Source organism: Bubalus kerabau, chromosome 8 (assembly GCF_029407905.1).
Source record: "Bubalus kerabau isolate K-KA32 ecotype Philippines breed swamp buffalo chromosome 8, PCC_UOA_SB_1v2, whole genome shotgun sequence".
Taxonomy (NCBI): Eukaryota; Metazoa; Chordata; class Mammalia; order Artiodactyla; family Bovidae; genus Bubalus; species Bubalus kerabau.
In genome coordinates this window covers 74,367,954-74,394,172 of record NC_073631.1, presented here as the reverse complement: position 1 = coordinate 74,394,172, position 26,219 = coordinate 74,367,954, and the positions used below count along the sequence as shown (strand labels likewise).

The 26,219-nt window shown below is 47.8% G+C and overlaps 1 protein-coding gene across 8 annotated transcripts in view; it reads right to left on the bottom strand.

Moving 5' to 3' along the window:
- The window catches only part of GSDME (gasdermin E), a 116,470-nt gene that overhangs the window by 14,922 nt on the left and 75,329 nt on the right, over positions 1-26,219 (bottom strand). For all 8 annotated transcript variants that reach the window (XM_055590572.1, XM_055590573.1, XM_055590574.1 and 5 more), the window contains 3 exons: positions 9,750-9,921; positions 7,845-7,965; positions 1,157-1,321 (listed from right to left, as the gene is read on the bottom strand). In XM_055590572.1, coding sequence (XP_055446547.1) covers positions 1,157-1,321; positions 7,845-7,965; positions 9,750-9,921 — 458 coding nt within the window. The remainder of the gene's footprint in view (positions 1-1,156; positions 1,322-7,844; positions 7,966-9,749; positions 9,922-26,219) is intronic.

Here is a 26,219-nt window from a genome sequence, read left to right as displayed (position 1 = left end):
ACTAAAAAACTGCCCTATAAACCCAATTTAGCCCTCACCACCCCCGGCCTGGATAGAAAGGCTGTCCTGGCTGCTCTAGAGTTTAAGGGCATAGAAGCGGGCCCCCACCCTACTCCCGCCTAAACCACCCAGCCTCCCTACTCCACCCCAGGCTGACTAGAATGGCCAGCTTGCAGGGTAGACTAATGGGAAAGGAAATTATAAGAAAGCTCATCCTGTCTTGTCACTTCCTTGTAGTGCATGCAGTTAAGGCTGCAGTGGTTCTAATCTTAAGTGGCAGCTGAAAATCACACCCAACATCAGGAGGAGGCCTGCAGCCTGGCGTTAGATAGGAAAGCCTTCAGAGTGGGCCTTCACTGCCAATTCTGTCAACACTGACATTTTTGCTACAGAAACAAAAGCATCTATCTTCTGGTTTGGGACTCACTGAAGCCCCATTGATGGGGGCTTCTTACCCTCCAAGCCAGAGATTCTGAGCTGCTCCTAGCACTCTTCAGTAAAGTGGAAGTGAAAGTCGCTCTTAATTAATTATTCATTTCTCTTTTTCCTTGCCCATCTCCTTTTCTACCATATACTGTACTCCTACTAATTCCCAACCTACTCCCCCACAAAAACTTTTTAAAACACAAAGTGCTGTGGAGAGCAAAAGGAACTGCTGCAGGCACACCACACGTCCTGCCCTCCTTGTCGCTGGATGCCTGGGCACCGTACGGCTTCATGCCATGTGGATATGGGCCTCCAAGGGAGCATTTTATTTTGCAGTGCTGACAAAGCATTGCTTATCTTGGCAATGAAGCCTGGAATAAATGAAACAGATGCAAAACTCGGGTTCTCTCTCCTCACTGCTGAATAGTTCTTCTTGGTAGTCAGCAAGACTGCCATGGTTCAAATGAAAGAAAATGCTAGGCCCCGACTCCTGCCCTCCTCAGCCTCCCACCGCTTCCTTAAAACAGACCATCCAAGACCAGAGGTTGCCTAAGATCTGACCAAGGTGGGTCCTGCTGAGAACCAGAACTGACTCAGGCACCATCTTCTCTGTTCTCAGATGTTTTCCATGAATCTCTGGGGAATCAGCCCTCCTGAAGGGCACACCACTTCCTGGGGGCAGAGCAGTCAACTGCCCGTCAGCTCACCATGCCCCATTCTGTGACAGTACCTTGTTTTAAAACACTCAGTGGCTTATCCTGGGCAGGCAGCCCTTGTCCGGCATCCGGCATGTCCCAGAACACAAACTCTCGGAAGGGCAGGGGGTCCAGCAATACAGAGTTGCTTCTCCTTTCCTGCTCAAAGCCACCATGCTTCCCTTGTAGGAGGCAGAATTCTGTAATGGAGCAGAAAAGGACAAGCCAGGCAGAAGGGTCAGCCTCACTGGCACATCCCAGTCCCAGCTTTACCTAAGTCAAGAGGGCAGGGAGGCACATCCACCCTCTTCCCCATAAACCCACTTCGTACATGTAAAGCTGTTTGACCAAAGTTCAGCCACTTCCTACAAATGCCAGAGAAATGGTCATTCCTAACATAAGGCTCTCTGAACAGGCAGGAAGCAATCTTCCAATCATCAGAAGTATTTCCTTAGCCTGAGTGGAACAAACCAACTCCAACAAACAACCCACGATATATAAGTGAGGAAATTTGAATTTGATTGATAAATCTGATCTGACTGAACTGATATTACAGAATTATTGACAATATATTTAGGTGCACAAGTGGTTACATGGCTCTTGGAGAGTCAATTTTTCTTCATTAACAAGTAGTAAAGTTTTTACTGCAATTATATGAATGAAAATATAGAGTGGGAAAATCCAGACACAAAAGAATATATTCTACATGAATCCATATGAAGGAAAATAAGTCTTTTTAAAAGCCTTATCTTTTAGGGATGTTTCCATATTTATAAACAAAAATATATAATGCCTATGATTTGTTTCAAAACAATTTGAGTAGGGATGGAGGAAGGTGGGGAACTTAAAGATGAAACATGAATTGTCCAAGTTAATGAAGCTGGATGGTAGGTACATAGGGTTCAGTATATTATTATCTGTACTTCTGAACATGTGTGTAATTTCCCAAAATAAAAAGTTTTTTAAAATAATAAAAAGAAATGCTCCTTAAATACTTGCACATTTGAGAGCCCAACTAGGGTAACTAAGGTGTAGGTAAAAATGCAACGGTGTGTTCTTGCTAAGCAAAAACAGTGTGTGAACTTAAGAATGAGGATTCTCCTTCTGACCCACCTCTTAGAGTAATGAAAATAAAAACAACAAATGAGACCCAATTAATCTTAAAAGCTTTTGCACGAAGAAAATCATAAACAAAATGAAAAGACAACCCTCAGGAGAAAATATTTGCAAATGAAGTCATCAACAAAGAATCTCCAAAACACAGACAGCTCAACACAGCTCAGTAATAACAGCAAAATGACACAATCAAAAACAGGCAGGAGATCTAAACAGGCATTCACCCAAAGAAGACATACAGATGGCCAGAGGGCACGTGAGAGGTGCTCACCACCACTGATTACTCGAGATGTAAATCAAAACTGTGATGAGATAGCACCTCACACTGGTCCAAAGAGTCACCATCAAAAAATCTACAGATAATAAATGCAGAGGAGTGTGTGGAGAAAAGGGAACCCTTCTACACTGTTGGTGGGAATGTAAATTGGTACAACCACTATAGAGGTTCCTTAAAAAAATAAAACTACCATATGATCCAGCAGTCCCCACTCCTGGGCACATAGCAGGAGAAATCCATAATTCAAACAGATACAGGCACGCTCACACTATTTACAATAGTCAAGGCATGGAAGCAACCTAAATGTCCATCAACAGGAACAGAAAAAGATGTGGTACATATGCACAACAGAGTATTTCTCAGGCATTAAAAATAAAATAATGCCATTTGCAGCAGCATGAATGGACCTAGAGATTGTCATACTGAGTGAAGTCAGACAGAGAAAGGACATATATGATAACTGCTTATATGTAAAATCTGTTAAAATGGTACAAATGAACTTATTTACAAAACATAAATAGACTTACAGATAGAGAAAACAATTTTATGGTTAACAAGGAAGAAAACAGTGGGAGGGGATAAACCAGAAGGTTGGGATTAACATATAGTAATTACTATATATAAAACAGGTAACTAATAAGAACCTACTATATAGCCCAGGGAACTCCACTCAATACTCTGTAATGACATATACGGGAAAAGAATCTAAAAAAAGAATGAATTTATGTATAATTGAATCACTTTGTTGTATACCTGAAACTTAACATGGTAAATCAACTACACTCCAATAAAAATTTAAAATGAATACATACACACATAAACACAGAGGGAAAAATGTTTTAAAAAAAATCATATTCTCAGGGAGAGTAGGTGTCAGTAGATCATGCATGGGGGCAGGAATCTGCTTGTTAGAAGGCACCTGAAACTAACACCACATTGTAAACCAACTGCACTTCAATAAAACATTTTTTAAAAAAGAATGCACCTTCTTTTTATGCTTCTATTTAATAATCTGTGTACAGGCTATGGAATGAGGATGTGGCTGAGCTAGTACTTGCATGACATGTGGAAGGTGCGGGTATTAACACATTTTGAATTGGTGTGGGCACTAATGACATCCATAAGACAGGACGGTTGTCAAAAGACAAATGAAACAAGCTTTCACTTACTCACTCAACCTACCCACACTCCTGGGCATCCAGGATGCCCCTGGCTCACTCCCCCCGATACACCAGGCACCAAGGTGGATAAGTGTGAACCCCCAGGTCATGCTCCCAAAGAACAAGGACCACGACCATTAACACAGCCTCAAATGCTGCCCAGATCCCTGTGGGGCCAACGGTATTTTGGGAGTCCACAGCCCCAGCAGTGCTCTTCCTGTACACATGCACAGCTCCTCTGTGGGCAGTACCAGCTCCTTCACTCGGCAGCATCAGACATGTTGCACGGAGCCAGAGATTCAAAATGGCTACAACCTAGGCTTTGACAATGACTAAGATACAAGTGGAAAAGGTGGAGGGGGTCACTGAAGCCAGACTGGCAGGTGCAGAGAAAGAACCAGTGGATGAAGAAAGAACTTCTTGTATGAAGCAGTGACTAAGTAGCCCCCTGAAGCCTGGTAGGAATTAGCTGGGCCAAGAAGAAGGAAGCACTCTCCAAACAAAGGCTCACAGTAAGCAAGAGTGGAGAGTTCCCAGACGGTGGGTTAACTTTGGAGGTGCCAGAGATGAGCAGGAAGGCTGGACACAACGTGCCTAGGAGTGCAGACTTTATCTTAGGACAAAGGGAGCCTCAGAAGGGCATTCAAGCAGGTGAGTGAAATGACCAGACGTGCATTTTTAAATAATCACATTAGCTACACTGCTAAAATGGGGAAGATTCGAAGCGGAGGAGCCAGTTAAAGGCCTATGATGGGAACAGGGCAGGGGATGTTGATACCAGCCTCTGGACGTGCAGAGAAGTGCACAGACCCAGGAGGGTGGAATGCACAGGTTCTCGTCCACAGGTGCCCAGTAAGTTCTTGCTGACACTGCTATATTTAAAATGCATAACCAACAAGGACCTACTATATAGCACAGAGAACCCTGCTCAATATTATGTGGCAGGCTGGGTGGGAAGAAAGTTTGGGGGAGAATGGATACATACACGTGTATGTCTGCGTCCCTTTGCTGTCCACCTGAAACTATCACAACATTGTTAACTGGCTATACCCTAATACAAGATAAGTTTAAAAAAAAAAATTGTTTGTGCTGAAAGGACACTGGTAAATGCAAGGACTAAAATTCAAGACGAGAACATGATATTTCTGAATGTCCACATAAGAGGGGAGCTGTTGGCAAAGAGAGGGGTCATGGCTGAAGGAATCCCTTGGCAAAGACGGGCCCACTGATGTCTCCCCCAAGGGACACAGAGGGAGTAACCTCCTGGCAAAGTTTCAAAAGACAGGACGGTTGTCAAATGTACTCGCACCCTGAAGGTAGGAGGAGAGATCAGACAGCCTCTTGGTCAGACCAGCGCCTGCAGGGGTGTTTATGAAACCAGATTAGAATGTTGTGCAGGAAGAGCAACAAAAAACACAGATGGGAAAAAGAAGCAGAACCGGCTTAAAAATCAGTGAGCTGCACAGAACAAGAGCCTGACCAACACGCTACATAGGCAGGGCAGGCGGCAGGAGAAGGCCGGGGTATGAGAAGTGAGCCTAAGGAACCCGAGAACCCCCCAGGGCACCTCTGCTCAGCAGCACAAAGAGGAGTTTATTTTCAAGACAGAGGAAGCAATCCAAGATGAAAGGCTTGAAATGGAAATGCAAACAGGAGAGCTTCCCCAGGCAAACTGTCTTTCCAAACCCCTCTGTCGGGCGGCCACCAACAGCACGGACACCTCCTCAGAGAAACAGGGAGGGGCTCCCGTTGGTCCCCAAACCAAAGGGTTCTCAGAACCCTCATGGGCATATCCTCCTTGAAGGCCAAGTTTCCAAAAGGCCTGACAAAAGTGACACCCCCACCACCAGTCCATCTGCACGGGACAACCAAGGCCTCAGCGGCCAGGGCAGGAGTCACACAAGCCCCTGTGGGCCCCTGTGGTGACACAGCATATCACACGCTGGTAACAAAAGCCGAAAGTGAAAGTGAAAGCCACTCAGTCCTGTCCAACTCTGCGACCCCGTGGACTATAGAGTCCATGGAATTCTCCAGGCCAGAATACTAGAGTGGGGAGCCTTTCCCTTCTCCAGGAGATATTCCCAACCCAGGGATCGAACCCAGGTCTCCCACACTGCAGGCAGATTCTTTACCACAAGGGAAAGGGATTCCCTTGTGGCTCAAGCCCAAGAATACTGGGGTGGGTAGCCTATCTCTTCTCCAGCGAATCTTCCCAACCCAAGAATCGAACCAGGGTCTCCTGCATTGCAGGCAGATTCTTTACCAACTGAGCTATGCTGCTGCTGCTGCTGCTGCTAAGTCACTTCAGTCATGTCTGACTCTGTGCGACCCCATAGATGGCAGCCCACCAGGCTTCCCTGTCCCTGGGATTCTCCAGGCAAGAATAGTGGAGTGGGTTGCCATTTCCTTTTCCAAGGCATGAAAGTGAAAAGTGAAAGGGAAGTCAATTAGTCATGTCCGACTCTGTGCGACCCCATGGACTGCAGCCCACCAGGCTCCCCCATCCCTGGGATTCTCCAGGCAAGAATACTGGAGTGGGTTGCCATTTCCTTCTCCAATGCATGAAAGTAAAAAGTGAAAATGAAGTTGCTCAGTTGTGTCCGACTCTTAGCAACCCCATGGACTGCGGCCTACCAGGCTCCTTGGTCCATGGATTTTCCAGGCAAGAGTACTAGAGTGGGGTGCCATTGCCTTCTCCAACTGAGCTATGAGGGAAGCCCTATAACAAAAGTCGAAGGGAGAACTTAATCTAATGAGGCAGTGTGTTCAGTGGACAGTCTTTCAAAAAGAAAGAACAGAATAATAATCACGTCTGGAATGACACAATTTTGGAACCATGGACCTAAAGGATGTTGATCACAATTCTTGGTATTCCTGGTATCCTGTGCATCCCTGACCAACACCTGGACCAGCTTCCTACAACTGGCAGCTTCACTTTTCGTCACCTCCCTGAAACACAGAATGCTCCGTGTGTGAAAGAAAGAGGGAGGCTCAGTGACAGCGCCCCATGCCCCTCATGTGCCCACTTGTCTACCGTCCCATCAGGACAGTCAGCAATCTGAGAGCCCATGGAAGCTGAACCATGATTCCGCAAGTGGCCAAGTGAGGGCAGAAGCCTGAGTCCCAGAAGAACCCCTCATCCCTGGCCTGGTCCCCCACCTGACAGAAAACAACCCAGGAGGGCAGGAGGCAGCCGTGGGTGTGTGTGGCCCGTCCGAGCACGCCCTTACAGCGCTATCACCGTGGAAAACTGAAAGTGCACAAGGACGGCGAGAGTCGTGCAGCGAGCCTCCGCACAGACACTGAGCAGCTGTGGCCGCCTCCCTCATCTCCGCCCTCACACTCACACCGCGCTCCCCACCACCATGTCTGAAGCAAACCACACAGTTTCTTTTCATCTGTGAGGAGGGCACTGTAAATCTCTAAAAACTAAGGCGACTCTTCATAAACAAAGCCACAATAATATGACCATACCTTAAAAAGTTAATTATTTATGATGTTACAAATATTCATTTCTGTCCTCAAGAAGTAGGCAGTTTTCTTGGCCTCCCACAACCTCTTGGAAAGAGTGTTAAGGGAAGAGCCCTGAGCACCTAAGAGCATCAGTCACACCAGCTAAAGCCTTATTTTCTTCAAGTGACGCAGTGAACTTCCAGCTTTGAACACACTGGTGATCAGACAGAAAGGTCAAATGCAGCTTTTTGGGCTTCATGCTGGGGGAAGGGAGGTAAGATAATTAGGATGATGACAGTATTATAATAGCCAAGGTGAGTACTTAATAAGCCACCAGTGTTCCAGGCACTTCACACGCCTCATCTAACTTGCTCTTCACGGCAGCCCTGTGGGGAATGTCTTTCGTCTCCCAGACACAGGAAGCCGAAGCTCAGCAGGCTTCAGCTAGCTGCCTGAGACCTCACAGGACCCCATGGCACTCGGGCTGTGCCCTGTATGTGAAACACACGCCCCATGCAGACATCCTGCACCAACACCCTCGGACCACGGCCGGCCATCTCACTTGCCACGGGACATCCCCCAACTCTTCTGATACCTCTTTCCTCTCATCCCCAGAGCAGCAGGGAATCCTCTACAAGATGAGCCTCAGGGTAAAATGGGGTGTCCCTCCTCAATGACTCAACCCACCTCCAGAGCCCAGAGCTGAGGCACACTCACCGAACTGGCCGTCTGCCCTCACGTACAGCTCGATGACGCCGTAGGCAATGGTGGTGGGAGCTGGGATCTCCAGCACCACGTTGCTGTCCTTGATGATGTTCCCATCCTCCATTGCTGACACCTGCAGGAAGGGTGCATGCTCCCACCTGTGCGCTCAGGCTCCCCTAGGCTTCTCCTGCCTCCCATGTAGCCAGCCTAGGCCCTGTGCCCAAGAAGTGCTGGGAAAATGCCCACATAACTGGGGGGAAAGGAGAACCAGCCAGCAGGGGTCAGGATTTAATCCTTGTTGGCCTCATCATGTCCTACACATATTCTAAAGTCAGTGGCCAACCTGTAGCACAAAGGCAGGAATCCAGAGTTTGGGAGATAGTGAAGTTAGGTCTATGGTGCTGAGTAAAGAAGATAAGTCAACTTCCCATTTCCCTCATGGAAGATTATGGAAACAACTTTGAAATCCTAAGAAAATCATCAATGGTAAGAGTCTGACTAGGAGAACCTAGCTGAGAGCAAGATCCCCTGAGCACGTCTTCCCAGACCAGGTATGTGACACCGTGCCATCAGATAAAACTGGGGAGAGGCTGGAAGGAAGGGGCACCAGGAGAGAAGGATGGCCAGGAAATGCCGAGTCAGCAGCAAAGCTCTCTCCAGACCCTGTCACAAATCTGACTCTTGCCCACCATGGCCTGGGGAGGATGAGAAGTGGCTCAGATGCTGGAGATCAGAGGCCCTTATAGTGACTTGATCCTGGTCAGAGTGTGATAACTACCAACCTCCAGACACCCCAGCAGGCTCCAAGCCTTTGGTGGGGTTCACTGTGGACAGAAATACTGGCAGGGCCAGCTAAAGCCATCTCCCATCAGACCTCATCATTCTGTCCAGCCTGCCCACCCCAGGGAGAGTCCAGCTCCAGATCTGAATCTCCACCTCCTTCTAAATATAACATTACTGGGTCCTCTGGTATAATTTGAAACTTACCCCAAGAAGTAAACTTCTAAGACCAGAATATTAGGCACTGTGGAGGGGAGGGAGTTTGGGGTTAGAGCCTCCTGTTCAGTTCCACTGAAGCTCAGGGATCAGCTTGGTAGGACTGTAACTTAATCCAGAAACATCTGTTTATGTATATTAAAGACACATGTGCTGATCTTTACCTTTCCTAACTCAATCCACTGGGGATTTAAGGCAGATAATCTCAAAATCGTCATTTCTGAGACCTTTGATTCTTAGGGACTCTAGGAGTTATCTGTGCATTGGTCTGGCCAGTGTTCATTTGATCCATTTTTTGAAGGGGGAATGCACCTGATTCACCCCAGTATGCCAATCTAAGCATCCCATTGCCCTGGCCTTGGGTCTGCTTCAGGAATGGGCACAGCCCAAGATGGTCCAGTGCCTGCCTGCCCTGAAGCACTCCTTACACTAGGGATGGGGTGGGATGAAAGCCAGGAGCTGCCACCCACGAGCTTATATGAGAGGCAATCCACCTTCAGAGAAGGCAGTTCACCAGCTTCTCAAGTCCTGGATCCAGCAGTGACTGAATAAAGTAAAGTGAAGACAAGTCGCTCAGTCATGTCTGACTCTGCAACCCCATGGACTGCAGCCTACCAGGCTCCTCCGTCCATGGGATTTTCCAGGCAAGAGTACTGGAGTGGGTTGCTATTTCCTTCTCCAGGGGATCTTCCTGACCCAGGCATCAAACCCAGGTCTCCCACATTGTAGACAGATGCTTCACCGTCTGAGCCACCAGGGAAGTCTCCTAGATCACTCCAAATGTTTCAGTTACAGGAGCCAATCAGTTCTTTCTTGTTTAAACCAATTTGAGTTGGATTTCTGTGAACTCCCTACAAGAGTCCTGATGAATGAAGACCCCACTCCCAGAGGGCCCGGCGCCTCCCTGGGCCAGGCGCACACCTGCACAGTCTTGGTCTGGATCCCCACCATGCCACCACACTTCTCCTCGATCTGGACGTGCTCGGATATCACGCACTTCTGTGTCGTCACGATCTTCTGCGTCAGGACACACAGGACCGCGTTCTTTCTCTCCAGCACCTGCTGCAGTACCGGGTTCTTCAGGTTGATTGTTCTGAAAAAAGAAAAGGCCCGTGAGTGGCCTTGGGGAGGTGGATGCAGCGTGAACTATCACTTCTTGCACAGCTGGTGGGTGAGGAGCAAACAGGTGACAGCCAGCATCTGTTATTTCCTGGTGCTTAGAGGGGGCCAGCTCATCCAGAGAGGCAGAAACCAAAGTCTCCTGAGGCCACCTCAGAGCTGCCAGGCCTCCAGAGAAAGGCTGGCACCACAGGGATGGGGTTCCTGTCAAACAGCCATGCTGACTGTCACAGAAAAAGAAAGACACCCAACAGGTACAGGAGCTGCAATCCATCTGCTCACACCCTGGGAACTCCACTCTGTCATTTAACCAGAGGCCAAGGGACCATCACAGGCATGGGCAATAAATACAGGGTGACTGAGGCGGGGGGCGATGCTGACCAGTGCTTCTCACAGAAGAGAAGGGGACAGGCTTGAGGAATGAATAGCAAGGGGAAACTTGGATTTTAATTTTCAAAGTATTTTTTAATCTGTCTGTCCAGGAAGGACAGACAGGTTATCTCTTAGGTAATCTCTTAGGTAATCTCTTAGGGTAATCTCTTAGAAGGGATTTTAGAAGGGCTTCTCAGTTAGTTCAGTAGTAAAGAATCTGCCTGCCAATGCACAGGGCACAGGAGATGTGGGTTTGATCCCTGGGTCAGGAAGATCCCCTGGGGGAGTAAATGGCAACCCACTCCAGTATTCTTGCTTGGAGAATCCCATGGATTCTCCAGGAGCCTAGTGGGCTACAGTCCATGAGGTCACAAGAGTCGGACACAACTGAAGAGACTGCACATGCTTACAGAAGGGATTTTACATCACTTTACAGATGGGGAACTGAGCCTAGTAAGGTGTGGCCCGCCCAGGTTTCCCAGCAGAGACCTGGGGCTCCCAGGTGGCTACTCTGGGGAATTTCAAGAACAAGGTCAGTTCCCATCTACAGAAGATGATGTGCTGATTAGAAGCAAATGATGTAGTGCCCACTCTGGAAGTCCTGTTCAATGCTATGAGTCTATGGCTGGACAGGAAGAAAACCAGATTGGAGTTAGTGGCGGCACAAGAACAATTACAGTGTCCACCCTGTGCTTTTTAAACAGTCCAAGGTGAGTTACCTTCAAAAGCTTGGCCCGGTCACCAATCCATGCAGTGGCTGTCGCCCCACCCCCCAGGCAGACGCAGCTTCTCCAGGCTTCAGAAGGCATCCCCAGAATGGAGGCAAGTAGCTGGAAAGATCCTGTCTCCATATAAAAAGCTGCCTGGGCTGGAAACAACCCATATCCATCAACAGATGAACGGATACACCAATGTGGTCCATGCATACAATGGGACATTATTCAACTACAGAAAGGAACGAAGCTGACATGCTACAACACAAACGAACCTTGAAGACATTATGCTGAATGAAAGAAGCCAGGTACAAAAGGAGAAATACTGGATGATTTTACACATATGAAATATTTAGATCAGGCAAATTCTCAGCCACAGAAAGTAGATTTAAGGTTATCAGGGGCTGGGGAAGAGAGAATGGGGGACGGGGGTTCTTGTTTGATGGCTACAGAGTTTTTATGTAGGGTGATGAGAAAGTTCTAGAAATGGATAGCAGTGATGACTGCATGACAGTGTGAAGGTACTTACACCACTGAACTATGCACCTAAAAATGGTTAAAATGATAAAATTTATGTTATATTTTATCACAGTTTAAAAAAGTAAAGATGTCCATCGACAGATGAATGGATAAAAATGTGGCACATATATACAATGGAATATTACTCAGCCATATAAAAGAACAGAATTGGGTCATTTATAGAGACATGGATGGGCCCAGAGTCTGTCACACAGAGTGAGGTAAGTCAGAAAGAAAAAAACAACTATCATATATTAATGTATATATGTGGAATCTAGGGGCTTCCCTGGTGGCTCAGATGGTAAAGAATCTGCCTCCAGATGCAGGAGACCTGGGCTCGATCCCTGGGTCAGGAAGATCCCCTGGAGAAGAAAATGGCAACCCACTCCAGTATTCTTGCCTGGAAAATCCCATGGACAGAGAATTTATAAAACAGTACAAATGAACCTATTTGCAGGGCAGGAATAGAGATACAAAGAAAAGAGCATGGGCTGGGGGTGGGTTGAATTGGGAGAATGAGATTGATTTACAGGACTGCCACGTGTAAACAGATAGCTAGTGGAGACCTGTTATCTCTGAGCTAGCTCTGTGAGCTGAGCTCACAGGGAGCTCAGCTCTGTGTTCTCTGGTGACCTAGATGGGTGGGACAGGGGTGGGGGTAGGCGGTAGAGCCAAGAAGGAGGGGCACTTCACAGATATGTATGTAGATACAGTCAATTCACTTGGTCGCACATGGGCTTCCCAGCTGGCACTAGTGGTAAAGAACCCGCCTGCCAATGCAGCAGACTCAAGAGATGTGGGTTTGATCCCTGGGTCAGGAAGATCCCCTGGAGTAGGAAATGGCAACCCACTCCAGTATTCTTGCCTGGGAAATCCCAAGGACAGAGAAGCCTGGTGGGCTACAGTCCATAGGGTCGCAAAGAGCCAGACACAACTGAAGCATCTTAGCATACATGCATGTACAACACTGTAAAGAAATAAAAATAATAATAATAATAAAGACATGGAAAAAACTGTTCAATCTCTGTAATGGTCAAAGAAATGCAAATTATAACAATGTTTCACACATATTAAGTAACTAATAAAGATAAATCAACAACAACAAAAAAGCTGCGCAGGGCTCCATTTCCAGGAAGGCAGATAGAGCAGGGGGATCCTGCCTGGCGGGGGCTCCAATCCCAGCTCTGCCCCTCCAGCTAGGTGACTGGGAGCGAATGGCTCCACCCGCACCTTGTTATCCTTGTGGATACACTGATAGTAATGCTGTCTCTTGCTATGATCGCTGTAGGGTTTACTCGAGAGGCCACATGGTGAGCAGTCAGCATGTGCCAAGCACACAGTCAAATGCCCCCCAAATGCTGGCCGACTCCGGCCACCATCCTGTATATCCCCCTAACCGAGGCCCCCAGAACAAAGCCCCAGGGTGTGCACTTGATGGGAATGACAGTCAGTTGGGTCTCAGGTGCTTTTTCACATCTCTCATGCCCTTAGAACCTCCAGTGGACACATCTCACCTCAAATTCTCCCTGCAGGCAATGAGGCCTTTAGCTCGGACCCCTGCCTCTGGGGACCCCACCTTCCTGCTGTCTCTCTGCACCTTAAACACACCAGGTACAGGCCTGCCCCGAGGCCTTGACCCAATGTCCCCAGGGTCCCCACATCTGACACAAGTCACTTCTCAGGCTGGCCAGTGTTCCTTGCTCACCCTGTACAGAGCGACACCCGCTCACACTGTGACACCCTAGCATGTGGACATGACATTCACATACTCTCAGCACACTTCCACATGACACTCTTCCAGATCCTTCGTTTATCTGTTCATTGCCTGTCTCCTCCCTCTAGACCAACCTTTTTGGGACCGGGGACCAATTCCATGGAAGACAGTTTTTCCATGGACCGGCGGTGGGGGGAGAGAGGTTCCAGATAATTAAAGTGCATTACATTTACCGAGCACTTTATTTCTATCTAATGCCTGTATCTGGCAGGAGATCCTGGCCTGTGGCCCAGAGGCTGAAGACCATGAAAGTGTTAGTCACTCAGTCTTGTCCGACTCTTTGTAGCCCCATGGACTGTAGCCCCCCAGGCTCCCCTGTCCATAGAATTCTTAAACTCATGGAAATAGGGGTTGTGCATGCCAAGGGCACAGGACATAGTTTTGGAATAAATGAATAAATAAAACGTGGGGTGTTTTTTTCCTCTTTGTGTATCTGCCTTAATGAACATGCAAATGTATGAGTAGGTATGCATCTGTGGGAAGGAAGAAAAGAGGAAGATGGAGGAACTGGAGGATAGGCAGTGTGGTTTAGAGAATGATGTGTAGCTGTGACTCTTCCTGTAGACTGTGTGAGGCCTACGGACGCAGATTGGAAGATGAGGGCCAGCATGTTCACCAGCAGGACGTACATTTGAACCAGGCTTTGCTGACCTCCTTCTGTTGCACAGCATCTCCTATTCTAGCCAGTTCTTGAAAAGCAACTCCCTCAATTACAGCTCAGGTTCTGGCTCCTCCCCATTTGGTGAGCAGTACATCAGAAGCAGCTACTCCCACCCACAAGCCCAGAGCTGACAGCAGAGGAACAACCGAAGGCTGCCTTGAGGCACCTGAAGTGACTGGTGAAAATCACTGCAGTGCTTCACGGCCTAAACGGATCCACTAGAGTGCTTGATATTGCCTTAACCAATGTTCAGTTGTTTGAAAAGAAAAACCTCTGGGACTCCCTGGTGGTCCAGTGGTTAAGAATACACCTGCCAATGTACTGCATAGACACAGGTTCGATCCCTAGCCTGGGAAGATCCCACATGACACAGGGCAACTAAGCCTGTGCCCCACAACTGTTGAGCCTGAGCTCTGCAACAGGAGAGGCCACCGCAATGAGAAGCCCACATACTGCCGCACACTGCAAGCAGAGAAAGTCCCCGAGCAGCAATGACGACTCGATGTAGCCAAAAATAAACACATACATATATGTGGTGGTTTAGTCACTAAGTCGTATCCATCTCTTGCGACCCCACAGACTACAGCCCGCCAGGCTCTTCTTTCCATAGGATTTTCCAGGCAAAAATACTGGAGTGGGTTGCCATTTCCTAAACCTCAGCCTAGACCCCCAAGACTCCATTGCTTAAAATGCCCACCTCCCTCCAGAACCCCCACCTCAAACACCAGAAAGAGGAGGGGAAAAGGTCACCTTTCCTTAAACGTAACTTCCTTACGCATCTGAGAACAGAACAGTCCTGAGATGCTTGTGGGGACCAGCCAAGCACCTGGGAGGCTTCTTGACCTCTGAATAGCTGAGGGGTGACCTCACCACGGGACAGGGGACAGAAGCCTGACCAAAGACAGGGTGCACCTCCCAGGCTGAGATTTGGGTGACTGGGGAGGAGGGTGTCACAGGGCACGTCCTCTGGCAGGCCGGCTGAGAGCTGCTCAGCGGACAGGCAAGCACTTCCCACCCAGGTCGCTGGGATTCTGTTTCCCAGGACGGTGCTGCCACCTTTTGGAAACCGAATACTGGACAAACCAGCTCATTCTCAATTAAGAGAGGAGGCTGGTGTAGACAGAGGGGAAGCTAATTATCAGAGGCAGTGGACTGTTCATACAGGAGTCTTCACAAAGCAACCCCTGAGTGAATTCTGCCCCATCTCCACTGGTCCTCCAGGGCCTGGACACAGAATAGCTCATAGGAGCCTGGTCCCGGCCCTCTTGGAGCAGGAGTCCTTGTGTGATGGGACTCACCTCGACCCACCAAGTGGGGAAGCTAGCAGTATTTCCATGTAATTCATTTACTTTATGTGCGTGTGTGTGTGTGCTCAGCCGTGTCCTGTATGCATTTAAAGAGATCCACAGGTATCTTCAGATTACTAAAGTTCAAAGAACAAAAAGTTTAAAATCCTAGAGCAAGGTTTCATAGATGAAGAACAAGGGGGCCCAGAGAGGTAGCAGATAGTAACCAAAGTCACAGTTGAAAGGCCCAGGCTGGTCTTTCACAAGGCCCCGCCAGCCACAGGAGGCCCACCTATGCAGGCTCCCTTCTCTGGGTGAGCATTCCTGAAGGCTATACCAGGAATTTGACCTTTATCTCTAGTACGTCCATGTCTACACATCAGTATCTTGCCTGTCTGGCTAGACCGGTAGCTGAGGAGTGGAAGGAGGGACCATATCCAAGTCCTCTGGGAAACCTCCAAGTATCCGTGCCAGCCTCTCTTTTCTGATCCCATCTTCTGATGGCTGGTCTTAGGAAATCCTTCCCGGGGTCATCCCTATTGCTCCATCTCTCCTGGGTTCTATTAAGAACCACTGAACAACACGGACAGAAGCTCTTTAGAGAGAGACACAAGGGAGCTAGATGGCCGGGAGATCAGGGGTCAGGGGGTTTCACCTTCTAAGTTTTGACCTTTAGCATTTAAATCATAGGAACATATCAATTATTCAAAAATTTGTCATTAGTGTTATGCTACCTATCCAGCTGGTGGAGAAATGAATAATTTATCACATAAATCCCAGAGGGCAGGGTTGGAATAAAACTCACTCCCTAGTCCAGCCAGGGGTCAATGCCACAGCCGGAGAAATGGAGCAGAAGGTTTCCCACAAGAAAATGAGCAGCTCGATGCTCTTCGGCCTCGTCACACATTTTTAAGGACCGCCCAAGGTTGCAGATGGAAAGTTGATGCTAGAACAGGGGGCCATGGAGGCAGTAGTGTGGTCAACATCAAAGGGCTGGACCCAAAGGAACAGGTCTGGAGGTAAGGCAAAGGAGTACACGCTAAACGGGGGAGAGAAGAGCACCCCTTCCTGACCCCATAGACTCGCTGCCCCCTGCCATTCTCCTGTGAGATCACCCTCCTCTGTGTGCCCACAGCTCCGGGCAATGCCAGCACCTAGAGCCAGCCCGCAGTGGGCCCAGCTTCCTGTCTCCTTGCTGGGCCACTGCCTCTCATTCCTGAGCCTGTTTGCACATCTGTCAAGTGAGGGCTGGGTAAGAGGCCACCTGTAGTAACCCACGCTGTACTTATCTGAAAATATTTCTTTCCTTCCGATAATTATGGGGAAGCCAAGTCAAGTTCCCCCCCACCAGCTGGCCAGAAATATGCCCAGAGTTTTCAGGTAAGCCTTCAGGCTGGGGAGCAGACCCTCCAAGCAACTAAGAAACCAGCTACAGGGATACAAGCCAGTAATTCTAGGGGTGGGGTAGGGGGGACACCAGGCAGGAGCTGCTGGAGGTGGGGGACAAGGAGGGAAGAGGAGTAAAAAGTGTGGCTCCAGCCCAGCGAGGCTGCTGGGGAGCAGCCGTGGGCCAGAGGAGACCGCAGGAACACAGGCTCCGCTCCTAGGGCACCTGACAGCTCCCCAGGCCCAGCCCTCGTGAAGCCGCCGCCTCCGCAGGCTGAAGCGCTCATTCCCATTCTCTCTACTTCTCAGGCTTTGAAAACCAGATGCAACCCACAGAGAAGAAACCCAGAGAAGACTTTTAAGACTCTAACAATATCCAAAAGAAAGAGGAAAGCGGTTTTCTTTCCTAAAGCATAATGCAGCCCCCAGGACCCCTCCCATGGAGACAAGGGGAGGGCATGCTTTCTGAGCAGACTCGTCACCCCCAAACTCATTCTTGTAACTCCACAGATAACTGGGTCCTATTGTGTCTGGGCTAAATGCTGGGGATTCTCAGTGAGCAAGACCAAGGCGTCCTTGTTGCTACTACCCTCCTTTGTAATATGTCCTAGAGGAACAGGGCTTCAAACAGAGCTCTGATAAGCTGCTCCAAAAAGTAGAGTATGTCATAAGAGAGTAGGCACAATCGGCTCTGATCCAGTCTTCTGGGGGAATGTGAAACTACAAGGGCCCCAGGGGATGACTAGTTCTGAGGTAGGAAACCAGTTTCATCTTGAATACCGCCTCTGATGCTGTCTACCCACCAGGAAAGGATTCTAAGGCTGAGACTGAGTCGTAGAATCCTTAAGCCAGGAAGCAGTGAGAAACAACAGAACCACGACTGATTGGCAAAGTTTGCACAGGCCTGGGACCCTTCAGAGGTTACAGACTGGCTTGAATCCCATGGCACACATCTGACTATCAGACCAGTGCTCTTTCCACTATGTAGCTCTAAAGACTGATGCAAGAGGCTAAAGGCAAAGGCACTCTGAAGAGACTGTGCAAGACTGTGGGGGTTGGTTCTACCATCTCTCTAGGAACAGAGATTGGGACATCATGCAGAGCCCCAAGATGGCGGCAGGCCTGCTACTGCGAGAGTATTAAGCAAGAATTACTAACCCACAGGAACCTAGTTACATCCTGATGATTAAGGCTTTAGCAATTTAAGTATTTCTCCCAAAGGGTTTTGATTTATTGGCTAACGCTGCAGTTAAAAGAAGTGTGTGTTCGCCAACCAGTTGTATAGCAGAAAAATTAGAAAGGCTGTGGAGATCAGGTCCATGCACATTGCTTGTAAACTTGGCTTTGCTCTCCTGACATTTCATCAAGCAGCAAAGTCAGGTTCTCTTTTGATAGTCAGCCTCCTCCAGTCTATAGACCTGGCAAAACCATCCCACCAAGGCCGTGACTAGAGTTTAATTTCAGCAGCCACCTCCTCAAACCCTGAAAGGAACGTGACTCTGTCGCTTCCATGGCCTGCTTAACCCCCAGGGGGACAGTCCTTTCCCAGGTGGAGTCTGTGCAGAATCTGTCCAGAGAGGGCAGGGGAGGAGGGCTGGCCCTTCCACTGTGTCTGGTTTGTTCCTGTGGGCACCACACTGACGTCCCCCGAGTGTGATGTACCACTAGCTGCATGCTTCAGTTTTGTTCAGGTTTGGGAGCCTGGTACAAGGGCAGGAAGGGGGTGACGCAGCCCCACAGGTAAGTCTTGGCCAATCCTGGTAACTCCACTGTTCTCAGCAGGGATTGGATAGGATGGGCCATCCGTGGCAATTCTGTCCATTAAGACTTGAGGTAAAGTCTATTAGGGGTTCCTGGGAGGATCTTTCTCTCTCTCAATCAGAGGCACAAGGAAGAGACCGCTCTTCTGACTTTGGGCTTTGTCTGCAGTGCAGTCGTTTGGGCACCAAGAGGAAAACTGGGTGGCTGGGACAAGCAGTGCATGGAGGCTGCCACAAGGGGGTCCCACGGAGCCACCGAACGAACCAGCCACCGGGAACCACAGGTGAAGGTGACTCATCCTACCTGGGGAGGTTTTTTAGGGGAGGTAATGACAGATTCTCTTTACAACTAAAGACACTCTACCTGGTCCATGAAGTTACTGTCACCCTTCTTTCACAGAGGACAGAAACAGAGCGAGCTCATGAGCCCCTGACACAACAGTATGCCGCTAACCAGGGCCAGGAGGAGAACACAGCTGAGCCTGTCCAACCCCAAAGCCCTGTGTCTTCCCATCTTCCCTCTCCCTGTGGGGCCTCCTCTGGGCCCTGTACACAGAAGCTGCTTCATATGTGCTTGATAGCAAACAAGCAGTCTCTCTGCTCAGTTCCCTGGGAAAACTTCCCAGAGACTGGAAGCAGACCCTCACAGAAACCCAAGCAGCCACCACTGGAGGTCTCCATACCAACCAACACTCCATTTCAACCATTAAAAAAAAAAAACTTCCCACACAGTCCACCAGAGATGCTCAACCCGGAGCCAGGGCAGGAAGTCACCAGAAACTATACCCTAGGGCCACCACTTCCATCTGCTGAGGAAAGCCCTGCTGTGTCACAGGACTGTGACATCAGGACTGTAAGCTGGCTGGAAAAAAAAAAAAAAATCGAGGCACAACGCTAACGACACATTATAAGCAAAGTGACAGGGCCGCCCCCACAGCATGGATGCCCCCAGCTCTGGGGACACTGCCAGCTATTCAACACCTTATCTCACTCACTCACAACCAGGGAGAGAAAGGAAAAAGTGACTGAGCAATTACGGACTGTCAACCTTGCAGATGGAGTAATTAATTCACTGCCACCTGCAGAGGTGATGCAGCAGGTCTGAGAGATGCTAAAACCGAATGAGGCTGATGCAGGGAGGTGAGCTCATGCAGAAGCCCATGGGCCAGTTTTTGCCTTCCAAGCTCTGTGCATCTGCAGCTAGATGGAAAACACGGGTTTGGTGGACCTGGGCTTCCATCTTAAGTCCAGGCAAACTAGTGAACCTCTGCACTTCTGCTGCAAAATCAAGACGAACCAAGTAGTCTTTCCACCAAACAGTGCTGATGGCGCTGCAGGCACCGTGGGGCCAAAGGTGAGCAAAACAGGACGTTCCAGGAGGGACACAGACGCGAAATCAGGCAGTGACAAGAGTCACCCCACAACGGGGTTGGTGCTCCGATAGGGGAATCAGTGACGTGGCTGCTGAAGAAGTGGGAGGGAATCTGATGAAGCTGACGGAGGGAGTCTGCATGTGGACTTCGTGTGTGTGGAGGGGACTGGTAGAGCCTTCAACACGGCGGGGGCTGGGGAAGGGGTGAGAAAGAGCCTGGGGCACTGATGCCAGGGACTGAAAGAAGTTCAGGGGGCTGGGCCTGAGCGGAGGAGAGCGTGGACATCATCCCTAAGACAGCAAAGAGCACAGAAGGGCACACGCCAGGCACAGACATGATCCGACAGACTGCCATGCGGAGAATCAAATGGAGAGGGTGACTGGGTGCAGAGGGACCAGCCAGAGACTCCTGGGACATCAAGGTGAGAGATGGTGGTGGCCTGCAGCAGGGCAATGTGAGGCTGGGCATGAGAAGAGCTGAACAGATATTCAAGAGGCAGAATCAACTAGTGGGAGACTAGGTGTGGGAGGGAAGGCCAGGAGGGAGCTGTGTCAGCAGATTTCTGGCCGAGACAACTGGACTTAACGCTGTACCAACCAGCACCTGGAGGGGAGTCAGGCAGTGAAGCGGGTATCGAGAGACAATGAGAAGTTCAGTGTTGGGTGTCAGACACGGTATGAAAGCTCCACGGGAATAAACGTCTGCTCGCCTAAACTCTAACTCCTAATTCCAGCCGACCCAATTTTGTACATCACATCTTGCCAATTTTTAAACATATTTTTTCACTTCTCTGAAATCAAGATGTTTGTAAATGAACAGGTGACCTGTTTAGTTGGCAGTATTCTTAGTGGTATATACAAGGGTGGTATACACAAAGGATGAAATCTTGGATTTGATGAAATTATGTCTATCAACCTTACAAGAAAATAGTACATGAATTTCTCTCCTTATGACATAAGTCCTACCTAGCTCCAGAAAGATCTGAAGTAGCCTTTAAAATAAAGTTCATAGGACAGAATGATTTCTGTAAAACAAAAATTACCCCTGGGATCAAATATTGAAAAGAATCCTCAGAAGACCCACTCCTCCACAGGAGGGGCTCGGCTCAAATAAAAACAAGAGGTCAAACAAGCGTCCCGAAGCCCCCAAACCTGAGAACTAAAACACAAACCAGGAGACAGAATAATCTAGAAAGAAAAAAAACAACTACTACTAGCAAGAAACTGACTGACTTACAGACACCACAGAGATGGGTATGGCCTGGAGGTCTCAGGAAAGATATCTTTTAAAAAACAGTGGGTCTGAGGATCTGATGCGGCCTTGAGAGCTTTATTGCTGCTCTTTCCAAAAAGGATATGATGAGAGATGGTAATAGCTTACTAATACTGCTCAAGAATTTCATACACCTTTGGATTTCTCTGGTGGTGCCGTGGATAAGAATCTACCTGCCAATGCAGGACACACGAGTTCGATCCCTGGTCTGGGACGATTCCACATGCCATGGAGCAACTAAGCCCATGAGCCATTACTTCTGAGCCCATGCTCTAGAGCCCACTAGCTGCAAGCGCAGCCAAAAATAAATACTTAAAAAACAACCTTTAAAAAAAAAGAATTGCATACATTTTCATTCAAGAACTGAACAAGCATCTCCTGTAAAAAAAACAGAACATTCTGTAAGAATAACCCGTGTGCTTTCCTGACTTTCATATGCCAAGAAACACGTCTAGGTCTACACTCATTTTGGAGAAGCCAGGCTGCTGGCACCTGCAAGTCTGACTCACTGAAGACAGTCAGTCCTTCCATGGTGGGGTTCACAGTGCAGACCACATGGCTGCCTGCCTCCTCCACAGAGGAGCGAAACAAGGCTGCAAGACGTCAGCACCCGAAACCCGAAGGGCTTCACTTCTCTTCTGAAACTGCATCTTCTGCCCCATCACAAAACACTAGGGCACCCCTTACCTTCCCACAGCTCTGACCTTTGCCATCTTCTATAGCCAGGCTCTACTGGGGGCCGCTCAGAATAGCAATAATTATGGAAGTGTTCACACTAATAACTACAATTTTTGAGAACTTGCTATGGGCCATGCTTTGTTTATATGTTCTTCTTTAATTCTTACAAAAACTCCTTCAGAACATGAACCCCATTTCACTAATGAAATTTTTTATTTCAAAAAAATGAACCTGAAGTTTACCAGTTAGCCTAAAAATACCACCACCAAAAACACCAGCAAGAGAAGAGCAGGAAGAGGGGCTGCTTGATACTCACATTCCCAGACCCTAAGATGCCTTCCCCTGGTTTATTTTGCCTACTTAAAGACTTTCCCTGTGGGAGAAAAATGAGAGAGTAAGCAAAAGAACAAGATTCAGGAAACTCTCTTTCTCCAAGTACACGTGGCTAGAGGTCTTTAAATTGTTAGGCACAAACTCTATTAAAAATAACAATGCCAGAGAAAGACACGAGCTCACCTCATCTCATGAAAACACCAAAATGAGAACTAACTGCTAAACAACCATTGACAAAAAAAAAAAAACACTGACACATACCACAAAAGATCCAAAAACAAAGAAGAAACCATGAGACAGTCAGAGGGTGCAATGGTGATAAAATCAAATCCCATACCTCCTCTCCCAGAATGGACAACTCACAAATGGGAAAATAATCACATCACAGAGGTTCCCCCAAAAGAATGAAGGTTCTGAGCCCCAAGTTGGGCTCCGAACCTGGTGGGGTTCGGATCTTAAGCATTGGGAGGAGGAACCCCAAGAGCATATAACTTTGATGCCCAGAGGCATTTTATTGCAGGAATTCCACTGAACTGGAGAAAACAAGAACTCCACTCTAAGAAGGCGCACACAAGTTCATGTACACTAGGACCCAGGGAAAAAAGAAGTGACCTTCTAAGAGCCTGGGCCAGACCTATGTGCTAGTATCCTGCAGAGGCAGGACACAACTGTGACTCCCTGCAGGGACAAAGACCCTAGTGGCAGCAGTTCTGGGGAGTACTCCTTGGCGTGAGCCCTGCTGGAGGCCACCATTTGCTCACCAAGACCAAGCCCCACTCAACAGCCTCCACTCCTGAAATCTCTCAGGCCAACCAACCAAGAGGGGAAGAACACAGTCCCACCCATTAGTAGACAGGCTGTGCAAACTCTTCCTGAGCCCACAGCTGCAGAGTCAACAGATTCCTTGAATTGCCCTTGCCCACCGAGGGACAAGACCCACCTCCATCCACCAGTGGGCAGTAAACAGTTCCTGCCACCTGCAGCCTCTCAGTTCAGTTCAGTCACTCAGTTGTGTCCAACTCTTTGCAACCCCATGAACTGTATCATGCCAGGCCTCGCTGTCCATCACCAATCCTGGAGTTTACTCAAACTCATGGCCATTGAGTCAGTTATGCCATCTAATCATCTCATCCTCTGTCATCCCCTGCTCCTCCCGCCTTCAATCCTTCCCACCATCAAGGTCTTTTCAAATGAGTCAGTTCTTTGCATGAGGAGGCCAAAGTATTGGAGTTTCAGCTTCAGCATCAGTCCTTCCAGTGAATATTCAGGACTGATTTTCTTTAGGATGGACTGGTTGGATCTCCTTGCTCCCAGGGACTCTCAAGAGTCTTCTCCAACACCACAGTTCAAAAGCATCAATTCTTCGGCACTCAGCTTTCTTTATAGTCCAACTCTCACATCCATACATGACCACTGGAAAAACCATAGCTTTGACTAGATGGACCTTTGTTGGCAAAGTAATGTCTCTGCTTTTTAAAATGCTGTCTAGATTGGTCATACCTTTTCTTCCAAGGAGCAAGTGTCTTTTAATTTTATGGCTGCAGTCACCATCTGCAGTGATTCGGGAGCCCCCTCAAAAATAAAGTCTGTCACTGTTTCCATTGCTTCCTCATCTATTTGCCATGAAGTGATGGGACCAGATGCCATGATCTTAGTTTTCAGAATGTTGAGTTTTAAGCCAACATTTTCACTCTCCTCTTTCACTTTCATCAAGAAGTTCTTTAGGTCTTCTTCACTTTCTGCCATAAGAGTGGTGTCATCTGCATATCTGAGGTTATTGATATTTCTCCCAGCAATCTTGATTTCAGCTTGTGCTTCATCCAGCCCAGCATTTCTCATGATGTACTCTGCATATAAGTTAAACAAGCAGGGTGACAATATACAGCCTTGTATATTGTACTCCTTTCCCAATTTGGAACCAGTCAGTCGTTCCATGTCCAGTTCTAACTGTTGCTCCTGACCTGCATACAGATTTCTCAAGAGGCAGGTCAGGTGGTCTGGTATTCCCATCTCTTTCAGAATTTTGCAGTTTGTTGTGATTCACACAGTCAATGGCTTTGGAAAGTCAACAAAGCAGAAGTAGATGTTTTTCTGGAACTCTCTTGCTTTTTCAAGGATCCAATTGATGTTGGCAATTTGATCTCTGGTTCCTCTGCCTTTACTAAATCCAGCTTGAACATCTGGAAGTTCACGGTTTACATCCTGCTGAAGACTGGCTTGGAAAATTTTGAGAACTACTTTGCTAGCGTGTGAGATAAGTGCAATTGTGCGGTAGTTTGAGCATTCTTTGGCATTGCCTTTCTTTGGGATTGGAATGAAAACTGACCTTTTCCAGTTCTGTGGCCACTGCTGTGTTTTCCAAATTTGCTGGCATATTGAGTGCAACACCTTCACAGCATCATCTTTTAGGATTTGACATAGTTCAACTGGAATTCCATCACTTCCACTAGCTTTGTTCATAGTGATGCTTCCTAAGGCCCATTTGACTTCACATTCCAGGATGTCTGGCTCTAGGTGAGTGATCACACCATCATGATTATCTTGGTCATGAAGATCTTTTTTGTACAGTTCTTCTGTGTATTCTTGCCACCTCTTCTTAACATCTTCTGCTTCTGTTAGGTCCATATCATTTCTGTCGTTTACTGTGCCCATTTTTGCATGAAAAGTTCCCTTGGTATCTCTAATTTTCTTGAAGAGATCTCTAGTCTTTCCCATTCTATTGTTTTCCTCTATTTCTTTGCATTGATCACAGAGGAAGCCTTTCTTATCTCTCCTTGCTATTCTTTGGAACTCTGCATTCAGATGCTTATACCTTTCCTTTTCTCCTTTGCCTTCCTCTTTTCTTCTTTTCACGGCTATTTGTAAGGCCTCCTCAGACACCCATTTTGCCTTTTTCCATTTCTTTTTCTTGGGGATGGTCTTGATCGCTGCCTCCTGTACAATGTCATGAACCTCTGTCCATAGTTCTTCAAGCACTCTATCAGATCTAATTCCTTGACTCTATTTCTCACTTCTACTGTATAATCGTAAGGGATTTGATTAGGTATACCTGAATGGTCTAGTGGTTTTCCCTACTTTCTTCAATTTTAGTCTGAATTTGGCAATAAGGGGTTCATGATCTGAGCCACAGTCAGCTCCCGGTCTTGTTTTTGCTGATTGTACAGAGCTTTTCCATCTGTGGCTGCAAATAATATAATCAATCTGATTTCGGTATTGGCCATCTGGTGATGTCCATGTGTAGAGTCTTCTCTTGTGTTGTTGGAAGAGGGTGTTTCCTATAACCAGTGCATTCTCTTGGCAAAACTTTGTTAGCCTTTGCCCTGCTTCATTCTGTACCCCAAGGCCAAATTTGCCTGTTACTCCAGGTATTTCTTGGCTTCCTACTTTTGCATTCCAGTCCCCTATAATGAAAAGGACATCTTTTCTGGATGTTAGTTCTAGAAATTCTTGTAAGTCTTCATAGAACCATTCAACTTCAGCTTCTTCAGCATTACTGGTCTGGGCATAGACTTGGATTACTGGGATATTGAATGGTTTGCCTTGGAAACGAACAGAGATCATTCTGTCACTTTTGAGATTGTATCTAAGTACTGCATTTCATCATGAGAAATGCTGGGATGGAAGAAGCACAAGCTGGAATCAAGATTGCTGGGAGAAATATCAATAACCTCAGATATGCAGATGACACCACCCTTATGGCAGAAAGTGAAGAGGAACTAAAAAGCTTCTTGATGAAAGTGAAAGAGGAGAGTGAAAAAGTTGGCTTAAAGCTCAACATTCAGAAAACAAAGATCATGGCATCTGGTCCCATCACTTCATGGGAAATAGATGGGGAACAGTGGAAACAGTGTCAGACTTTATTTTTGGGGGCTCCAAAATCACTGCAAATGGTGACTGCAGCCATGAAATTAAAAGACGCTTACTCCTTGGAAGGAAAGTTATGACCAACCTAGACAGCATATTCAAAAGCAGAGACATTACTTTGCCAACAAAGGTCCGTCTAGCCAAGGCTATGGTTTTTCCAGTGGTCATGTACAGATGTGAGAGTTGGACTGTGAAGAAAGCTGAGCGCTGAAGAATTGATGCTTTTGAACCGTGGTGTTGGAGAAGACTCTTGAGAGTCCCTTGGACTGCAAGCAGATCCA